At 49.3% G+C, this 16,613-nt stretch overlaps 1 protein-coding gene across 3 annotated transcripts; it reads left to right on the top strand.

Moving 5' to 3' along the window:
- Nucleotides 1-11,081: 11,081 nt before the first annotated feature.
- Nucleotides 11,082-16,396, top strand: Ficd (FIC domain containing). 3 transcript variants are annotated; one of them, XM_023721009.1, is made up of 4 exons: nt 11,110-11,163; nt 11,598-11,657; nt 12,533-12,891; nt 13,700-16,396. In XM_023721009.1, the coding sequence occupies exons 3-4, from the start codon at nt 12,591-12,593 to the stop codon at nt 14,773-14,775; spliced, it is 1,377 nt and encodes a 458-aa protein (XP_023576777.1). In that variant the 5' UTR covers nt 11,110-11,163; nt 11,598-11,657; nt 12,533-12,590; the 3' UTR covers nt 14,776-16,396. The 3 variants fall into 3 exon arrangements, with proteins under 3 accessions (XP_023576778.1, XP_023576777.1, XP_004636341.1); XM_023721010.1 differs by lacking the exon at nt 11,598-11,657 and having other exon boundaries at nt 11,082-11,163; XM_004636284.2 differs by having other exon boundaries at nt 11,124-11,657.
- The last annotated feature ends 217 nt before the right edge of the window (nt 16,397-16,613 follow it).

Genomic DNA, 16,613 nt, shown 5'->3' with positions numbered 1-16,613 from the left:
AAACAAATTCAATATATAGTTTCCCTAGGTCTTTCACTCAATTCCCCGAGTGTCAATATCTCCCATAATAACAATACAGTTATTCAAACCCAGAAATTCACACAAATATAAACTCTCCAGGGGCCAGGGAGATAGCTCAGTGGAATAAGCACTTGGCCTGGCAAGCGCAAGGACCTGAGTTCAATCCCCGGCTCCGCAAAAAATAAAAATAAAAATAAATAAACTCTCCAAACATACATTGAAATTTCATCAGTTTTTACACTAATGTCACTTTTCTGGTCCAGGATCAATATGACATGTAATTCTCCTACCAAGTGATAACAAAGCCAAATAAACCACGAAATGACACTGATATACTATCACCGTGTAATTCTCAGACCCCATTGAAGCTTCACCAATGAGCCCAGTACGAGTCCTTTCTAGGGGTCAGGATCAGCCACACACTCTACTGTCAAAGCTCCTCCGTGTCCTCTAATGTGTGATACAGCTTCTGTCTTTCCTGATTATGTTACAATCTTAACATTTGAAAAGTTGGGCTGGGGAGTTAGCTCAGCGGTCCAAGCACCTGCCTGGCAAGCACAAGGTGCCGAGTTCAATCCCCATTACCGCATGCTGTGCCAGCCCCCCAAGTGGGCATAGTGGCGCACTCCTATAATCCCAGCACTGGGGAGGCTGAGACAGGAAGATCACTGTGTGTCTGAGCTGCGTAGCAAGACCCTGTACCAAATACATACATAAATAAATAAAAATTTAGAAAAAGAAAAGCTATACACATATACAAACTTCCCCTGATGAATGCAAACACTACGTTCTACAAGCATGTACTAATAAAAAATTTTAAATACAGTTTTAAAAAGATAGATCAAAACAGATATTTGGAAAATACTGCTCTGTTCACTTGTAAAATTTCCTTCTGCTTGGATTTGCCTGTTTTCTCATAATTAGATCTCAGGCTAAGTTCACCGTCTGCGGAACTGTGTGCTTACCGAAATTAGACATGACTGTTCCCAGGCCTGTGCATTCCGGTTGCACTTGATCTTGGAATTATATATTCTAGATAAGTAGTATTAATGATGAAATATAAAAGAAAAAGAAAGTACTTTCTCTAGAAACTGTTTGACAAAGCCCTGTGCAAGGCAAGTTCCTAAATAGAAACTGATGAAAAATTAGTTATAAAGGCAAAAGGAGGAAGGACAGGAGACTGTCAGAGTCTATGGCAGTTCTGTATTCGGCTTTGCCTAGGTCTTTAAATTCTCATTACATTTAAAATAAACCAAGGGCTGGGGAGATAGCTCAGTAGAGCAAGTGCAGGGGCCTGAGTACTGCAAATAAACCAAAAGAGGAAGTCATTTGATTTGTGCAGAAAGGATAGGAGACTTTAAATAATCCACTATTAATCACTAATTAATTTAATATTGGTGTTGATTTTAATTAGTCCAATAGTGACACTGAAAAATTGATACATAGAACACAAATCAATATGCAGTGCACAAATACATGGAAGTTAAATTTAAAAATCAAGTATTTGGGCTGCAGAGATCGCTCGGTGGTATAAGTGCCTGCCTAGTCAAGAGCAAGGACCGGGCACCACATGCTGCGTCAGCCTGGCCCCCGGGCCCGCCAAGCTGACCACTAAAACCCGGCATGATGGTGCACACTTATAATCCCAGTGCTGGGGAGGCTGAGACAGGCGAAGCACCATGACTCAGCTGCAAAATAAGACCCTATACCAGATATATAAAATTAAAAAAAAAAAATATTCTAGGACATGGAAGTTTCCTGTTTCACTGTGCTAACAAATGTTTGACTTTCCCACCAGATAAAAGTTCATGAGAAAATGATTCCTAGTTGCGCCCGAAGCTATACACAAGGACACATTAAAGTGAGCTCAAGGAATGTGACTCAGCTTTGAAAGGACGGGGAATGCCCACATTTGCTTCTCTATGGGTGACATGTGCTAAGTGAATGAGCCGATCACGAACGTGCAAATACCGTGTGATGTCACTTATAGGGGAGCCTTAGTTTCTAAGAAACAGCCAGGCGCTTGTGGCTGCAGGGGCTGGGGTGAGGGGGGCGAGGAGCAGTTGTTTCACACGGACACAGAGTTCAGAGCCCCAGAGAGGGATGGCAGTGAGGGTGACACACGGGTTTCACGCCAGTGGGTTTCATGTCACATACACTCAAGAGTGGTCATGATGATAGATCATACATCATGTGTATTTTACTACAACAAAAAAGTTGTTAGCCAGAGAGATAGCGTAAGCATTTGCCTGGCAAGTGCAAGGTCCTGAGTTCAATCCCCACTATCAAAAATAAATTAAATTTTAAAAAGTGATCTTGTATCCCATTCCACAGAATACTTAGGCAGAATTTGTATATTTTATTTTATTGAGAAACAAATAGCAATGAGACAATTTCAAAACTGATTAATAAGACAGTTTCAATAATTAACATTGTACATTGTTATCTTCTTAGTGGTTGAGCCAGGCTACCAGGAGTAGGGCACCCCCAACCCAATCCATGAACTGAGTTAGTCGTCACACACCCTGAATCTCAGCATCACACACCCCAGATCCAGCCACCTCTGAAAAAGCCCCACCTAAGGCCACATGAGGCTTTGGAGGGACATCTAGACGAAAACCCCAGCACTAGCCAAGTTTCACACTCATTGCGATTAATTTAAAACACTAAGCTACGGAGCAGCTTGTTGCTATGTGTAATAAGCGGAATAATCCCCAAAGTTAATGGGAGCTCCGTGTTGCTACGTGACTTAGGCCATTCTTGTTGGGTTTCTCCTGCCACAGGGCATTAAAGGGACCTGAAGAGATCTAGCGGCATGCACAGAGACGCCCGCAAGTGGGCGTGTGCACACCCTCCCTAGGCACCTCCTAGGACCCAGAGCGGAAGTGCACAGCCCCGCGCTGCTGGCGGCCGGAGGTCTGCAGTCAAGGTGTCAGCAGGGCTCGTTCCAGGATTCTACGTGGGAGCAAATGCGCCAGGCTTCTCCCTGGCTTCTGGTGGCCTCCAGTGTTCCTTGGCTTATAGGTGGCCACTGTCTCCCTACACTGTCACATCCTTCCTCTGTATATGTCCCTTTGAGCCCAAGATTTCCCTCTTTGTAACAAGGTTGTATTGGACTAAGGTCCACTCGAAGGACTTCATTTTAATTCAGCCACCAGCAAAGACCCTCTTTCTAAATCAGGTCCCATCCATGGGTCACAGAAATCAATGCCTCAGTGTATTCTGCAACTCTTAGAAGACGGTGCAGCAACTCTGGCCCTGGACAAGTCATTTCATTCCACTGGGCTTCAGTTCCCTCATCTGTAAAGTGAAACTCATAGCACTACCCACTACATGGGGCATCAGAAGGATTCAACAAAACTATATATATATTCATTCAACTAACGTGAATGGCACTCCTGAGACCAGCCAGCAGAGGGCGCCGTAGATACCATTGGGCAAGACACAAATGAGGGGCCCTTAGACTTTAGGGGAAAGGAACTACCGAGACATTTTATATTAAATAAATTTTTTAAAAAAGTAAACAGGTATGATAGCATGCACCTACAGTCCCAGCACTGTGGTGGCTGAGGCAGGAGGGTCACCTGAACACAGGAATGTAAGACCAGTCTGGGCAATATAAGCAAGAACCACAGTAAAAAATGAAAAGGAAAAAAAAAAAAGAATAAATAAGTAAAACATCTAAAATAACAGAAAGTAAAGAGTGAAATCTTTCTTTCTTTCTTTCTTTCTTTCTTTCTTTCTTTCTTTCTTTCTTTCGGAACCGGGGAATGAATTCCCGCTTGTCAGGGAAGCGCTTATTTCACCGAGCCATCTCCCTGGCCCTTAATTTGTTTATGGATGAAAAATAATCTGAGTCATAGTCTCTGCAGGTGTGTATGAAGTAAGAGAGACAGCTCTAAGAGAATCCTATAAAAAGAGAGAACCAAGTACACAGGTCTGTACACTATGAAGCCCGGCACCTGCTAAAAGCTTCCGCTGGTCCTCACCATAACTGTCCCCTAAAGAGGAAGTTGGAGAGGCACCCAGCTGGACGCCGGGGAGACATCTGTCCAGCCACGCTCCTGGGGGCCACTTGTCTCAGCAAAGCCTCAGAGCAGCTAGGGAGGCTCAAAAAGAGGAGCTTGTGCTGCTCCTGCCCATCTCAAACCCAGGCACTGGCTTTCCAGCTTCTCCCTCAGCCCAGGAACTGTTCCCCAAGAGAATGAAACAGAGCAGCCAGGGAAACTACTGAGAGTCCTAAGGGGACACAGGATAAAAATGCTGAAAGGAGCCGGTCACAAAAGACCACAGATCACATGATTCCATTTATAGCAAATGTCCAGAATAGACAAATCTATATGGAGGGTAGCTGGCCAGGGGCCGAGGAGGAAGTGGCAGGGGACAGCTAGGGGGCATTGGTCTCTTTGGGGGGCAATGAACATATTCTAAAATTGTAGTGATGGTTTCACAATTCTGTGACTATACTAAAAACCATAGCGTCCTATACTTCAAATGGCTGAACTGTGTGGTATATGAATTATATCTCAAAAAGCAGCTATTAAAAAAAAAAAAAAAAAAAAGACAAAGTTGCCTTGGCTCTAAACTTATTTCGCTGGTCCCTCTAAAAGCTCCAAAGCCACCACCGTCTCTCTGATTACAGCTGTACTCATCCCACAATAATTTTTAAAGAGCATTTCCTCAACACCTGAAATAGACTGTTTGATGTCCGGCCAAAGCCCTCCTAGGAATTCTTATCTCTTTAAAAGAGGAAAATGAGTATTAAAAGCTTGGCTTTCTTGGCCAGCCAGGCACCCATGTTAATTTCCACAGCTCCGCGTTACTATGACAACAGAGAGCTTCTGCGAGAGCTCTTGGAATGCATTAAAGGAACCAAGCGCTCTGGCCCCGGGGAGGTCCGGCCCCCTCTCATCCAGCAGCGCAGGTCCCTTGACCCCACGTCAGATGAAGCAGAGGAACGGCAGAGGGGCTGTCAGAGGTAGGGGCTCCTGCTGCGCCCCACGCCATCCTGGCCCAAGGGCCACCCCGAGTCACTGGCCCCGGGGAAGGAAGAGGAGAAAGTGTTAGTCACATCTTTTAGAGGCTGTGACCTAAAACAGCACCAGCGCTGGGCACCTGAGTCGGTCTCCATGTCAACAGGACCATATTTTTAGGCTGGAGTAGGCGGCTTTGGGGGCCAATGAGAGCAGTCGGCTGGGAAGTGCTAGGCGCGCGGCTGGGGCAGGGAAGTGGGCAAGAAGGAGCCTCAGCCTTGCAGCAGCCCCTGCCTCGAGGGCCCTGAAGATCCGGCCAGTGAGGCCCAGGCGGCCTGAAGCCCATGCTGCCGGGTGGCTGGGCAGCACCAGTGGGACTGAGAAGGGAAGGGTCGTAGTGCAGGGCAGGAGCCTCCAGGACGGCAGGCAGGCAGGAGCCCCTCCCCGCCCCGCAGCAATGCTGATCCACGCTGTGGCCCGGGCCAGCCCTGACTGTCAGCTTGGCTGGCTTTGAGAGGCTCCTTGAAGAGTGACCCGATCGTGGGTCAATCCACGCGTGCTCACTGTTGAAGGCGCTGCTCGGGTGTGGGGAGCAGGTGGAGGGGGGTAGCTGGGGAGGACGTCTGGGAGGATTCTCTCTCCCTGGCTCTCACTCTCGCTCCTCCCCAGTGCTCTCCTTCCCTGTCATGATGACGAGAGCAGCCTTCCTCCACCATGCCCTTCTGCCATGCTGGTTCTACACCGGCGCCAGCTAACCATGGACCGACACCTCTGAAACCATAAACAAATAAAACTGTCCTCCAAGTTACGCTTTTCGTTCAGCAAGTGCAAAGCTAAGACATCGCCAACAGAATGGAGAGAAGGTGACACTGTGTGGCTTTCAAGGCCAGAGCATAAAAGACTTCGCATTCTTGGATGGGGAAAGCTGGCAGCCATATTGTGAGGCCACCCAAGAGCCTCTCTGGAGGAAACCCCATGGGGAGGAACTGAGTCTCCTGGCCACCAGCCTAAGGAGTGAGCCAGTCCTGAGCCTTCAGGCACTACAGACCCACACAACGTCTTGGCTATAATCTTAAGAAAGACTACACGCTAGAACCATCTGTCCAAGCTGCTCTCAGATCCTTGACTCGAACAACAGAAGTAAGCTAATGTGTATTGCTGTAAGGTGCTAACAAGGTTGGGATTGTTTGTTACACAGCAAAGGATGACTGACAGAGTAGATGCAGATGACTCTAGGACAGCCAGAAATTGCCTTGAGAAAAAAAGATGATTTTATTCAGTGTTCCTTCCCTGTTCCTCCCTCCTGCCCTCAAAGCATTATGACATAAGAAAGTGATGTGCTCATCAAGAAGGAGTCTAAAGACTTAGCGCTGTAACCTGCTTCAGTCCTTAGCATCTGTCAGCCTTGGTCTCCCCACTTCTAATTGAAGAACTGAAAATATAACCTGATGACTGTATAATCTCAGGGTTTTATAATAGTTAAGACTTTAAGTCTTGAGTAGGAAGACTGGTTGTTCATTGGCAGCCCCACCCATTGGCTTGCTGGGTGACCTCAGGCTATTTGCCTAATTTCTCTGCACCTGTTTCACCTCCCATAAAGCAGGCTTAATAATATCTACTGGGCCAGCAAGAGAGCTCAGCAGACTAAGCGCTTGCTTAGGCAAGCGCAGAGACTGGGGTTTGATCCCCAGTCCCACATGCCTTGCCGCCCCACCCGCAGGTATGCTGAGCTGGCAACAGGGCCCAGACATGGTGGTGCATGCCTGTAATCCTAGCTCTGGAGAGGCTAAGACAGGAGGATCACAGGAGTCTGAGCTGCATAGTGAGACCCCGTGCAAATATATTAAATAATAATAATATCTACTTATAACATTGTTACAAAAAATCAATAAAGTTATATCTATCCGTTACTTAGCACACAATAAATGGTCAATAATGACATGGTATGGGGTATGATTATTTCTGCATATAGCTCTGACACAGGAGGATTGGAGAGGTTGAGGATTTCATTCATCTGGATCAGAGCCCAGGTGTGTGGGTCTTTTTCAAAAATCTCCAGATCATCTTTGAGACAATCTGTCCTAGACAAATTTCCACGCAGGTGCCCTAAAATCATCCAACTTTTCACTCTAATGCTGTTTGTAAAAGGATTAGCGCTCATCCAAATGACAATTAACAACTAAGCAGGAAATAAATTGCAAGCGGAATACTATACAGCAGTGTAAAATGAGTGCTCTGTGTACTGACACACACATAAACCTCTAAAATATAATTGTAAACCAAAACTACAGAAGGATATGTAGAGTAAATACATAGGACACAGATGGATGCATAAAGTATCCAAGGAGCACACAGAGTATACATATGGACAATACATAGAACATATGGCCTGTTGGGGCTCTGGGTTCCATTCCTAGCAGTACAACAAGAGGAAAAGGGAGGGAGAGAGAGAAACTTCTGAGGGAATCATAACGTGGCATTGTTTTCTTCCCATTGGGCGTGGGTGTGTGCGTGCACATGCCTCCGTGTACATGTAGGAAGGTCTTATCTCTCTGAGTGGCACACGCCTGTAATCCCAGCACTCAGGAGGCTGAGGCAGGAGGACTGCTGTGAGTTCATGAGCTGCCTGAGCTACAAAGTGAGCTCAAGGCCATCCTGAACTGCATAGCGAGATCCTGTCTCAAAAAGACAAAAATAAAGTAGGTTACTTAGCAACAAAAAGCACTTGCGCATCATTTGTTGGAAGTACTGTTTTCCCCCAGCTGACTTGAAGACAAAAATTATTTGTTTTTCTGTGTTTGAAAATTCTGGTTACAGGGGCTGGTGGGATGGCTCAGTGGTCTAAAGCACCTACTTAGAACAAGCTTAGCAAAGCATCAGGGGCCGCGGTTCAATCCCCCAGCACCACATGCCAGCCAGCCCCGCCCCCTGGTGGGCTGAGCTGGCCACACACACACACACACACACACAGAAACCCTCAGTTCAGGGAGATTTATATGGGGTCCCCAAGACCCTGTTCCTTGAGGGCACCTCAGAAACAGGGTCTGGTGCCAGTAAGGACAGGGAAAATCAGTTGAGGAGAGAGGAGAGTGTCTTTTCTTCTGCGGCAGGATTAAAATGAAAAGAGGAGGGGAAAAACCCAGGCAGGCTGGGAGCGGAGAGGACACTATGAATGAGAACAGCAGGAACAGGCCTGGTTGGTTTTCTTTTTCATGAAGTTGAGACATTCCAAAGCTGACCCCAGACAATACAGTCCCATGTTGGGGAGTTTGTTTCGTCTAAAACATAGCATCCGCCTCTGCTTGCAGGAAGCGCTTGACTGTTGTTTCTTAACTCTGTGGAAGGTTGTTGCGCTGTGTTTTGTTTTTGTATAATATGATAGACACATTGCCCAGGCAGCCACTTTCTAGGTTTTTCATCATGTGTCAAGGTAAGCCTTTAGAAAACTCCCCCACGGACCACGGGGAGGTAATTTCCTGCTAATACAGAATGCTTAAGATGGAGAAAGCCAACTTTTCAATATCGCTTCAGGGACCATATTTTGTGCATTCAACCCAGCTGAATGCAGACAAAGTCAAGAAAGAAAATTGAGCGTAGTCATCTGACAGGGGATTGAAGGAGCGCTGAGGAGCCAGGTCAGTTGGCGCCCCCTGGTGTCCAGAGGCAGCGGCGCGACCCACTGCTGCAGGCCTCGTCTGTTTCTTCTGTGTGAACGCCTCCTTCCACGGTCCATCTTAAAAGCCTAAAACAGAACTGACAATCTGGCAGCCCCCAGAGACAGCAGGCAGACATGCCCACTGTTTAAAAATCTGGAGATTCTGATTTTTAAAAATACAAGTCTGGTCTTTCTTTTGAAAAACTGGAATAATCAGTGCTAGATGAGGCTGCAACCCAGAATAAAAACTACGAGCTAAAGCTGAAAAGCTGCTGTCCACTTTGACAAGGCAGCGCCCTCAAATTCACCGCACTCCCCTCCTCTCCCTACCGTCTCACACCCAGGCCGTTTCGCTTATGAGGAGTTTCCATGTAGCCTCTGGGTTTCTCTCCATGGCCAGGCTCCTTGGAGTTTATTCTGGAATGAAGAGAGAAGGGTACCTTTAAAGGTGGTGACCATGTCCCTTTATTCCTGTATGTGAACAGCACCACACAACCTCCATGATACTCAGCTCTGCAGAGTTTAAGTGACTTCTCCAAATTGGTGGGCTTGGCGATGGCCCAGCCAGCTGCCTGACCGCTGAGCTACCCTGTGATCTGCTACACCAACTGCGTCCATGCTTGGCATAGCCAGCCCTCCTCTGGGGAATGTTTATACGCTGCCAACTTCTTGTACCATCCAAAGCGAAATTCAGAGGACTCCAAGACAACCATGTATAAGACCTCTGTTCAAACAACCGAAAACAAGCCATCAAGATAACTGCCATCCTGGTGTTATTCCATAAGAGCTCTAGTGTCTGCCATGCATTCTGAGACCTTTCAAATTCAAATCAAACCAAATTCCTGGAGCATCCACACTCCCTGCTGGAAGTTGAGGGAAATGGATCCAGTCTCGAGGACTCTTGGCAGGCAGGGGTGGGTGGCTGTGTGCTCTCTCACTTTAAAATGTCCCCCAGTGTTCTACAGGACTGCATGCCTATGGTCATCAGTCCTGACTCCAGCCTGGCCTGGACCTGAATCTTGTGCTTCGCAGAACTAGAACCAGGATTAGACCTGCGCGGGCTGCGAGGGTCTCTCCCCAGTGGTCGGAGCCAACTGGTAGCTGTAGGGCTTGCTTCTGAAAAGAAGAAATAAAGCAGGAGACTGCATCACCTAGAAATAACTGTGACAGGAGATACTCCTCAAGTATGTGCTCTGGGCCAGATGCAGACTCATACCAAATCCACCAAGAGGCGCTAGATCACATTATCCTCAGTTTATAGAAAAGGCTGGCTCACTCGCTAGAAAGTGTCAGCAAGTATGGAACCCAGGACGTGAACTAAGGCTACGAGGCTCCGTGTGTCACGTGAGGGTCACGCCCAAATGCATCAAGCCCTCTGCAAATCCCAAACTTGAGGGCAAAGCGAAGTAGACGGACGCTCTGTCTCCTTATTACTGACGCAGTAACAAGTTGGAGTTACTGGCTCAAGAACAGGGTGTGAACTGGCAGTCTGAATCCAAATCCGAGCTCAGATTCTGACTCCAGAATCTGTTCTAGAATTTTAATAATCTTAGCATTTCCAGAGTGTGTCCCTATATGGTTAATTCCATACATGGGTTAAGATGGAGGTTTTAACTCTGTTTCAAGGAAAAAAAAAAAAAAAAAAAAAACCCTCTCTGGAAACCAAAAGAACCTGTCAGGCCTGTCTCCAGAGGTCGCGACTTGGCGAGATGCCTCCCGCTTATAACTCTAGCATTTTGGGAGTCAGAGGCAACAGCATCTCAAGTTCGAATTTACAGGCAGGAGGATCGCAAGTTTGAGCCTGGCCTGGACAATTCAACGAGGCCCTGTCTCAAAATATAACAACAATAATAGGGCTGGTGTCTGGCTTAGTGGAAAGGCCCGGAGTTCAATCCTCAGTACTGCAAAAAAGGAAAAACAAAATACATACGCAATGGAGGACATAAAACCGATGGAGAAAGGGAAAGGCAGCGCAAACCCAACAGGAGAGGGCAGAGCCTAGAAACAAGGGCTGCAAAGTCCAGACCAACTTGGAGACCACCAGAAACCTCATTTTACGCCCGAAGAAACTGAGGCACACGAGGACAGTCCCGGGAGGAGACGAGGTAATAGTTCTACTGTTTGGAGGTGTGAGATTGAGAGCCTGACACCTACACACCGCTAATCCTGCACCCACGCCCAGTTCTACGCGCGCGCTCCTCCCAAATGTGGCCTAGGCCCCGCCCCCCGTTGCTTATTGGCTGTTGTAGCGGCGAGTCCTACTCCAGCGACAGCCAATGGGAGTGGCCCACGGCCTGCCTTTCTCGAGGTAACTGAGGTCAACGCGGAAACCCGGAAATGCGAAAGACTGACAGGTGAGGAAGGCTAATCCGCTGCGACAAGGATGTCGGGCAGCCCAATGGAGAGTCGTAGAAGGCGGGGCCAAGAGGCGGACGGAGGAGGCGGTGCAGCAAGCCTGCCGCCACGGAGTCGGCCGGCTCCGGGAAGGAGGCGGGAAGGCCCGGCATCTGCGCGGTGAGGAGGGGCGAGCCTGAGGGGCTCTGGGAGGTGCGGCGGGAGTTAGAGACCTGAGCGGGGTTCGCAAAAAGCCGGTTCTTTCAGACCTTAGGGCAGACCTTTGGGCTGTCAGCGCCTCAGTTTACCCCTTTCTGCGGAAGTGAAGGCCAAGAGTTTGGCGCCTTACGGAGTGCACAACCCCCTGGCCCTGGCGAAGCCCTTGCCCTTACAGCTGCTCGAGCATCCCCGAGGCCACCTGTACCCCAATTCGAATGACCTACGGCCACCGGACGGGCTCGCCCACGAAGCTTTGAGCCCTGTCATCACTCAGGCGTTTCGGGACCAGAGCAGGTGCACAGAACAACTTAGCAGTTATCAAGACTGAGATTTAGACCTGGGGCTCTGGTTTCAGATTTCTGGGTTTCATTCTGCTTTTGTTTACCGGCTGTGAGACCTTCTGGAATTTACCTTGCCCTGCCATTGCCTCGGTTTCCCTCATCTGCAAAACAACTGTAAGTAGTTTTTCCTACAGAGGGTGGGGTGAAGATTAAATGCGGTACTGTGAGGCTGGCACCGGCTTGGGGCTCCGCACAACACAGGGGCCCAATAAAAGCTTATTGTTAGCATCACGGTGCCCTCGGACCTGGCCCTCCATCCCCGAGTCCAGCCCCAGCACATGCAAGTTGTCCCCGACGCGGAGCAGCCACGCATTCTGGCCAGGGCCTGAGTTCCTTTTTGATGCTTAGCTGCCACACCTCTGAGCGAGGTCCCCGGTGGACAGGCCAGGAAAGGAAGGCCCCAGAGGGAACAGCCTTACCAGGGTGAGGGATGGGAAGGCAGCCACCCATGTAGTACTAACTAGGCTGCTGGACAGCGGTGTTTCTCAACGGATGGGCCTTAGAACCAGGGCCCAGCTCCAGGGGGCGCATGTGTACTTATGTCCCAAATGCCAGGTGTTGGAAGGCAGCAGAGATTGCTGGTGAAGGGGTGTGCTTTATAAAGAGCCATGGGATTCCTGAGTTCAGGCCCTTCGGGTTTCTCTGCTTGCTGGGTGACTGAGCGAGGGACTTCACTTCTGTGAGCCTCAGTTTGCTCACTGGCCTAGTGGAGTGAAAAGAGCAGCTCAGGCAGCTATTGAAGATGGCAGGAGATAACATGTGTGGAATGTTCCGTGCAAGGGCCGGCGTGTGTAAGTGCTCAATAAGCCCTGGGTGGTGGCAGCGTGACTTAAGTCAACTGCCCTGCGAGGGGCACCATGCCCTCTAGGCTGGCCTCTCTTCCCCAGGAGAGCCACTCTTTGTCTTCCCAACTGCCTGGTCCCTAGTGATTCGGTGTGGGGAACGTGGTCTCTTCCCTTGCTAAATCGCAGCATTCGTGTTTCCTTCAGGTCCTGCTCTTTCTCGGCTAACTGTGGACATGTGTACAGGGCCCAGCCCTGAGTCCAGATGATGCTTGTACCAGTGGCTTCCGTGATGGCCGTGGCTGAGCCAAAATGGGTCTCAGTGTGGAGCCGTTTCTTGTGGCTGATGCTGCTGACCATGGCGCTGGGGTCGCTGCTGGCCCTGCTCCTGCCACTGGGAGCCATGGAGGAGCAGTGTTTGGCCCTATTCAAAGGCTTCTACCTGCTCAGGAGCAAATTAGACAGGGCACAGCATGCTGTCCCCAAGCGCACCAGCCCCTCCACTGAGCTCAGTGTCACCTCCAGCGACGCGGACCTGCTGGTGATCAGGACCAAGGCATCCCCAGGTGAGACAGACTGGCCTCCCTCTTCAGGCCTTGCTAACTGGACAGATATCTGCATGCTGGCCCGCTGTGTCCTGTGGGGTACAATGGTGAAGTCAGCGCTGAGATCCCAGGTGACACAAGCCGGCAGGTGACTTAGCATATGTTATAGGAAAGCACAAAGCCCCAATTGTGTGACCCAAGGAGAAGGGCAAGTGAGGAAGACTGTCCTGGGCAGACACTAGAGCGGAACAGACCTGGGGACACTGAGGAGCTCAAAGAAGTTGAGTGTGTGTGGCTGACACCCGAGGCCTGGAGAATGGGGCAGAGACAAGAGGGCTGGACCCAGTGCAGGTTCCTGCACCTCCACTAGAACCTCCCATGTGCGTGGCAAGATGGGGAGCAGCAACCTCAATCCCAGCAGCACATACGTACGTCCCCCAGTTGTGACACCAGACACATCTCTAGACATTGCTAGGTTCCCCTCTCAGGGACAACTGAACGACTGGGCTAAAACAGTACAGGGAAGGTGAGGCCATGGGACCAGCAGAAGGGGTAGGGGAGCTGAACAAACCTCAGCCTGAAGGGAGCAAACAAGCACCAGTGGCACCAGCAAGGGCTGAGCTAAAGAAGACGGAGAGGGCCACCCATGATGGCACCACAGTAGGGAAGGCACAGGGGCACAAAGGCAGTGGTCCCGGTGTGAACTCAGTGTGGCTAAGGTAGGGGAGGTGGGCTGATCCTGGCGTCCCAGGACACCTGCCCGGGGACAGCGCCCCTGAACATCCTTTGTCACTGCACCCTTGCTGACAGGCTGCTTTGGTCTCTGTAGCAGGCAAGCTGGAAGCCAGAGCAGCTTTGAACCAAGCCCTGGAAATGAAGCGCCAGGGCAAGCGGGAGAAAGCCCACAAGCTCTTCCTATACGCGCTCAAGATGGACCCAGACTACGTGGATGCCCTCAATGAGTTTGGCATTTTCTCAGAAGAAGACAAGGACATCATCCAAGCAGATTACCTGTACACCAGGGCACTGACCATCTCACCCTTCCATGAGAAAGCACTGGTCAACCGGGACCGGACGCTGCCGCTTGTGGAGGAGATCGACCAGAGGTACTTTAGCATCATTGACAGCAAGGTGAGGAAGGTAATGGCCATCCCCAAGGGGAACTCAGCACTGCGCAGGGTCATGGAGGAGACGTACTACCACCACATCTACCACACGGTCGCCATCGAGGGCAACACCCTCACGCTGTCCGAGATCAGGCATATCCTGGAGACACGCTATGCCGTGCCGGGGAAGAGCCTGGAGGAGCAGAACGAGGTTATTGGCATGCATGCAGCCATGAAGTACGTCAATACCACCCTGGTCTCACGCATTGGTTCTGTCACCATTGGTGATGTGCTAGAGATCCACAGGCGGGTGCTGGGCTACGTGGATCCAGTGGAAGCAGGGAGGTTTCGCATGACCCAGGTCCTGGTAGGACACCATGTCCCTCCCCATCCCCGGGACGTAGAGAAGCAGATGCAGGAGTTCATACAGTGGCTCAACTCCGAGGACGCCATGAACCTGCACCCGGTGGAGTTTGCAGCCTTAGCACATTACAAACTTGTCTACATCCACCCTTTCATCGATGGCAACGGAAGGACCTCACGCCTGCTCATGAACCTCATCCTGATGCAGGCAGGCTACCCGCCCATCACCATCCGCAAGGAGCAGAGAGCTGAGTATTACCACGTGCTCGAGGTCGCCAATGAGGGCGACGTGAGGCCTTTCATCCGCTTCATTGCCAAGTGCACCGAGACCACCCTGGACACCTTGCTTTTTGCCACGACTGAGTACTCGGTGGCACTGCCGGAAGCCAAACCCAACCATTCTGGCTTCAAGGAGACGCTTCCTGTGAAGCCCTAGCCCTGTCCATGCTGTCTGCAACAAGAGAAGCCAGGGATGGGATCAAAGAAACTTAGCAATTCTACAAACCTAATCAGCTCCAAAAGTGAAAGGAAACCTTTACACATTACCTCCAATTTTTCAGTTTAAAAAAAAAAAAAAAAAAGCTAAGTTATTAAGGCTTGTATCTAAGATAACTTATAATTCAGCAAAGTTATTTATTTTTTTTTTAGCAAGCAATGTAGTGAGCCTGCTGTCGCAGTGCTGGTGGCTGCTGTGGCAGCCCCACATGCTTTAGGGGCACCTGTGCTTCTATAGGACCGGAACCAAGGTTCTGGAGAATTTGCACTACAGTCAGGGAGAGAAGCCAGAGCAGTGGGACGAGGCCCAGAGCCACCGGAAGATTAACTGCGTATCTTGCACCGCACTGGGAAGTCCACTCCTGGGAAGAACCTGTCCCAGTCCTGAGAAATGACTGCAAGCCGCCCTCTCGGGTCTTTGGAACCCTTCCACTGAATTAGGGTGGTGGCTTTTACTGGTAGAGCCACTTCTAAGCTTTGATGTGAATGTTGACATTTCTAGTTAGATAGCTTGTTTCCAGGCGACCCTTTGAGCCATTCCTTGCCGATATCAGGCCCAAGGCTGTTTTTTCTTGAGACTGTTTTTCTAATTAAGGAGAGGAAGGCTGCCACATGGATGTCGTTTGTGGCAGTGTTGCCCTTGCACTTCATATGCAGCAGTGCAGACCAGACGTTTTCATCTAGGACAGAGACGGTGAACTTTTCAGGGCTTTCAGCGTCACCCAACAGCTGCACCATGCTGTGAAGCTTGCCTGCCCTCAGCTCCCACTAGGCAGCTGAGAACAATGCCACTTCACCCCAAAGCAGCATTTCCGCTAACAAATTAGAACCAAGGACACCTCTGACCACAGCTGGCATGTCCCTGTACTTATTCGGTGGCCTCCCCTCACTGCCCCTGCACCGCCTCATACCACTTCGTGCTGTCCAGTCCCCTGCGGAGGCGAGACTGTCTCAGAGTGGCCTTATTTTTCTAGTAACCTGTAGAATGACCAATGTCATATAGAATACAGCCAGGTTTCTGAGCTGTCATCTTAAGGAAATAGGATCTTTCAATCATATATGGCACAAGGGCCAGTGCAAATGCTGCTATTTAGTATCAGAAAGGCTGGAAATCGCTAGCTCCCTTTCCAGGGACAGAGGCTGCAGTGTTAACTCTGTTCCGCCCCTAGGGGATGTGTGAATGACGGTGACCAAAGTGGTGTCACATCTTTTCACTTTTGCATACAGTTCCTGATGGTCATGAAGTCTACTCAGATGTGTTTATACAGTTATTTATTTGTGTGGCAAATTCAGAGTCGCTTTCTGAAAGGGTTAAGAAAAATAAAAGATGTATGGAACAGCTCCAAATAATACTCAAACCTGGATTTTAAAAAACATTCACAGTAGATGCTGCTGTGAGGCATTTCTGAAACCTGGGCCCTCTTGTTGTTCTGGTTCTATAAGCAGAGCAAGGAGGGCCGACGGGAGTGCTCACTTTGTCCTTTAGTGACAAAATCTGCACTTCAGCTGTAGGTAAAGGATATTACTTTAACAAATTACTGACTCTAAAATAAAGTATGTTATTACACACATTGGAGTTTGCTGTCTTATTCAAGAGGTGTTTCCATTTGTCCTGAGTCACGGGGGAATTCTGAACTATCACCCTGTGACATATAGTTCAGAGGAAACAACAGGTCCTACGTGGTCACATCAGTAGACAAGATAGATCTAGCTGCCTAAACTGCTTACCTAAATTAATGGGGGTGAATTGCTTTTTTTTTTTTTTTACTAAGATTCAAA

The sequence above is a fragment of the Octodon degus genome, unplaced genomic scaffold, assembly GCF_000260255.1.
Source record: "Octodon degus isolate 3935 unplaced genomic scaffold, OctDeg1.0 scaffold00079, whole genome shotgun sequence".
NCBI lineage: Eukaryota > Metazoa > Chordata > Mammalia > Rodentia > Octodontidae > Octodon > Octodon degus.
The sequence above is the reverse complement of the archived record's forward strand: the minus strand, read 5'-3'. Positions and strand labels throughout refer to the sequence as shown.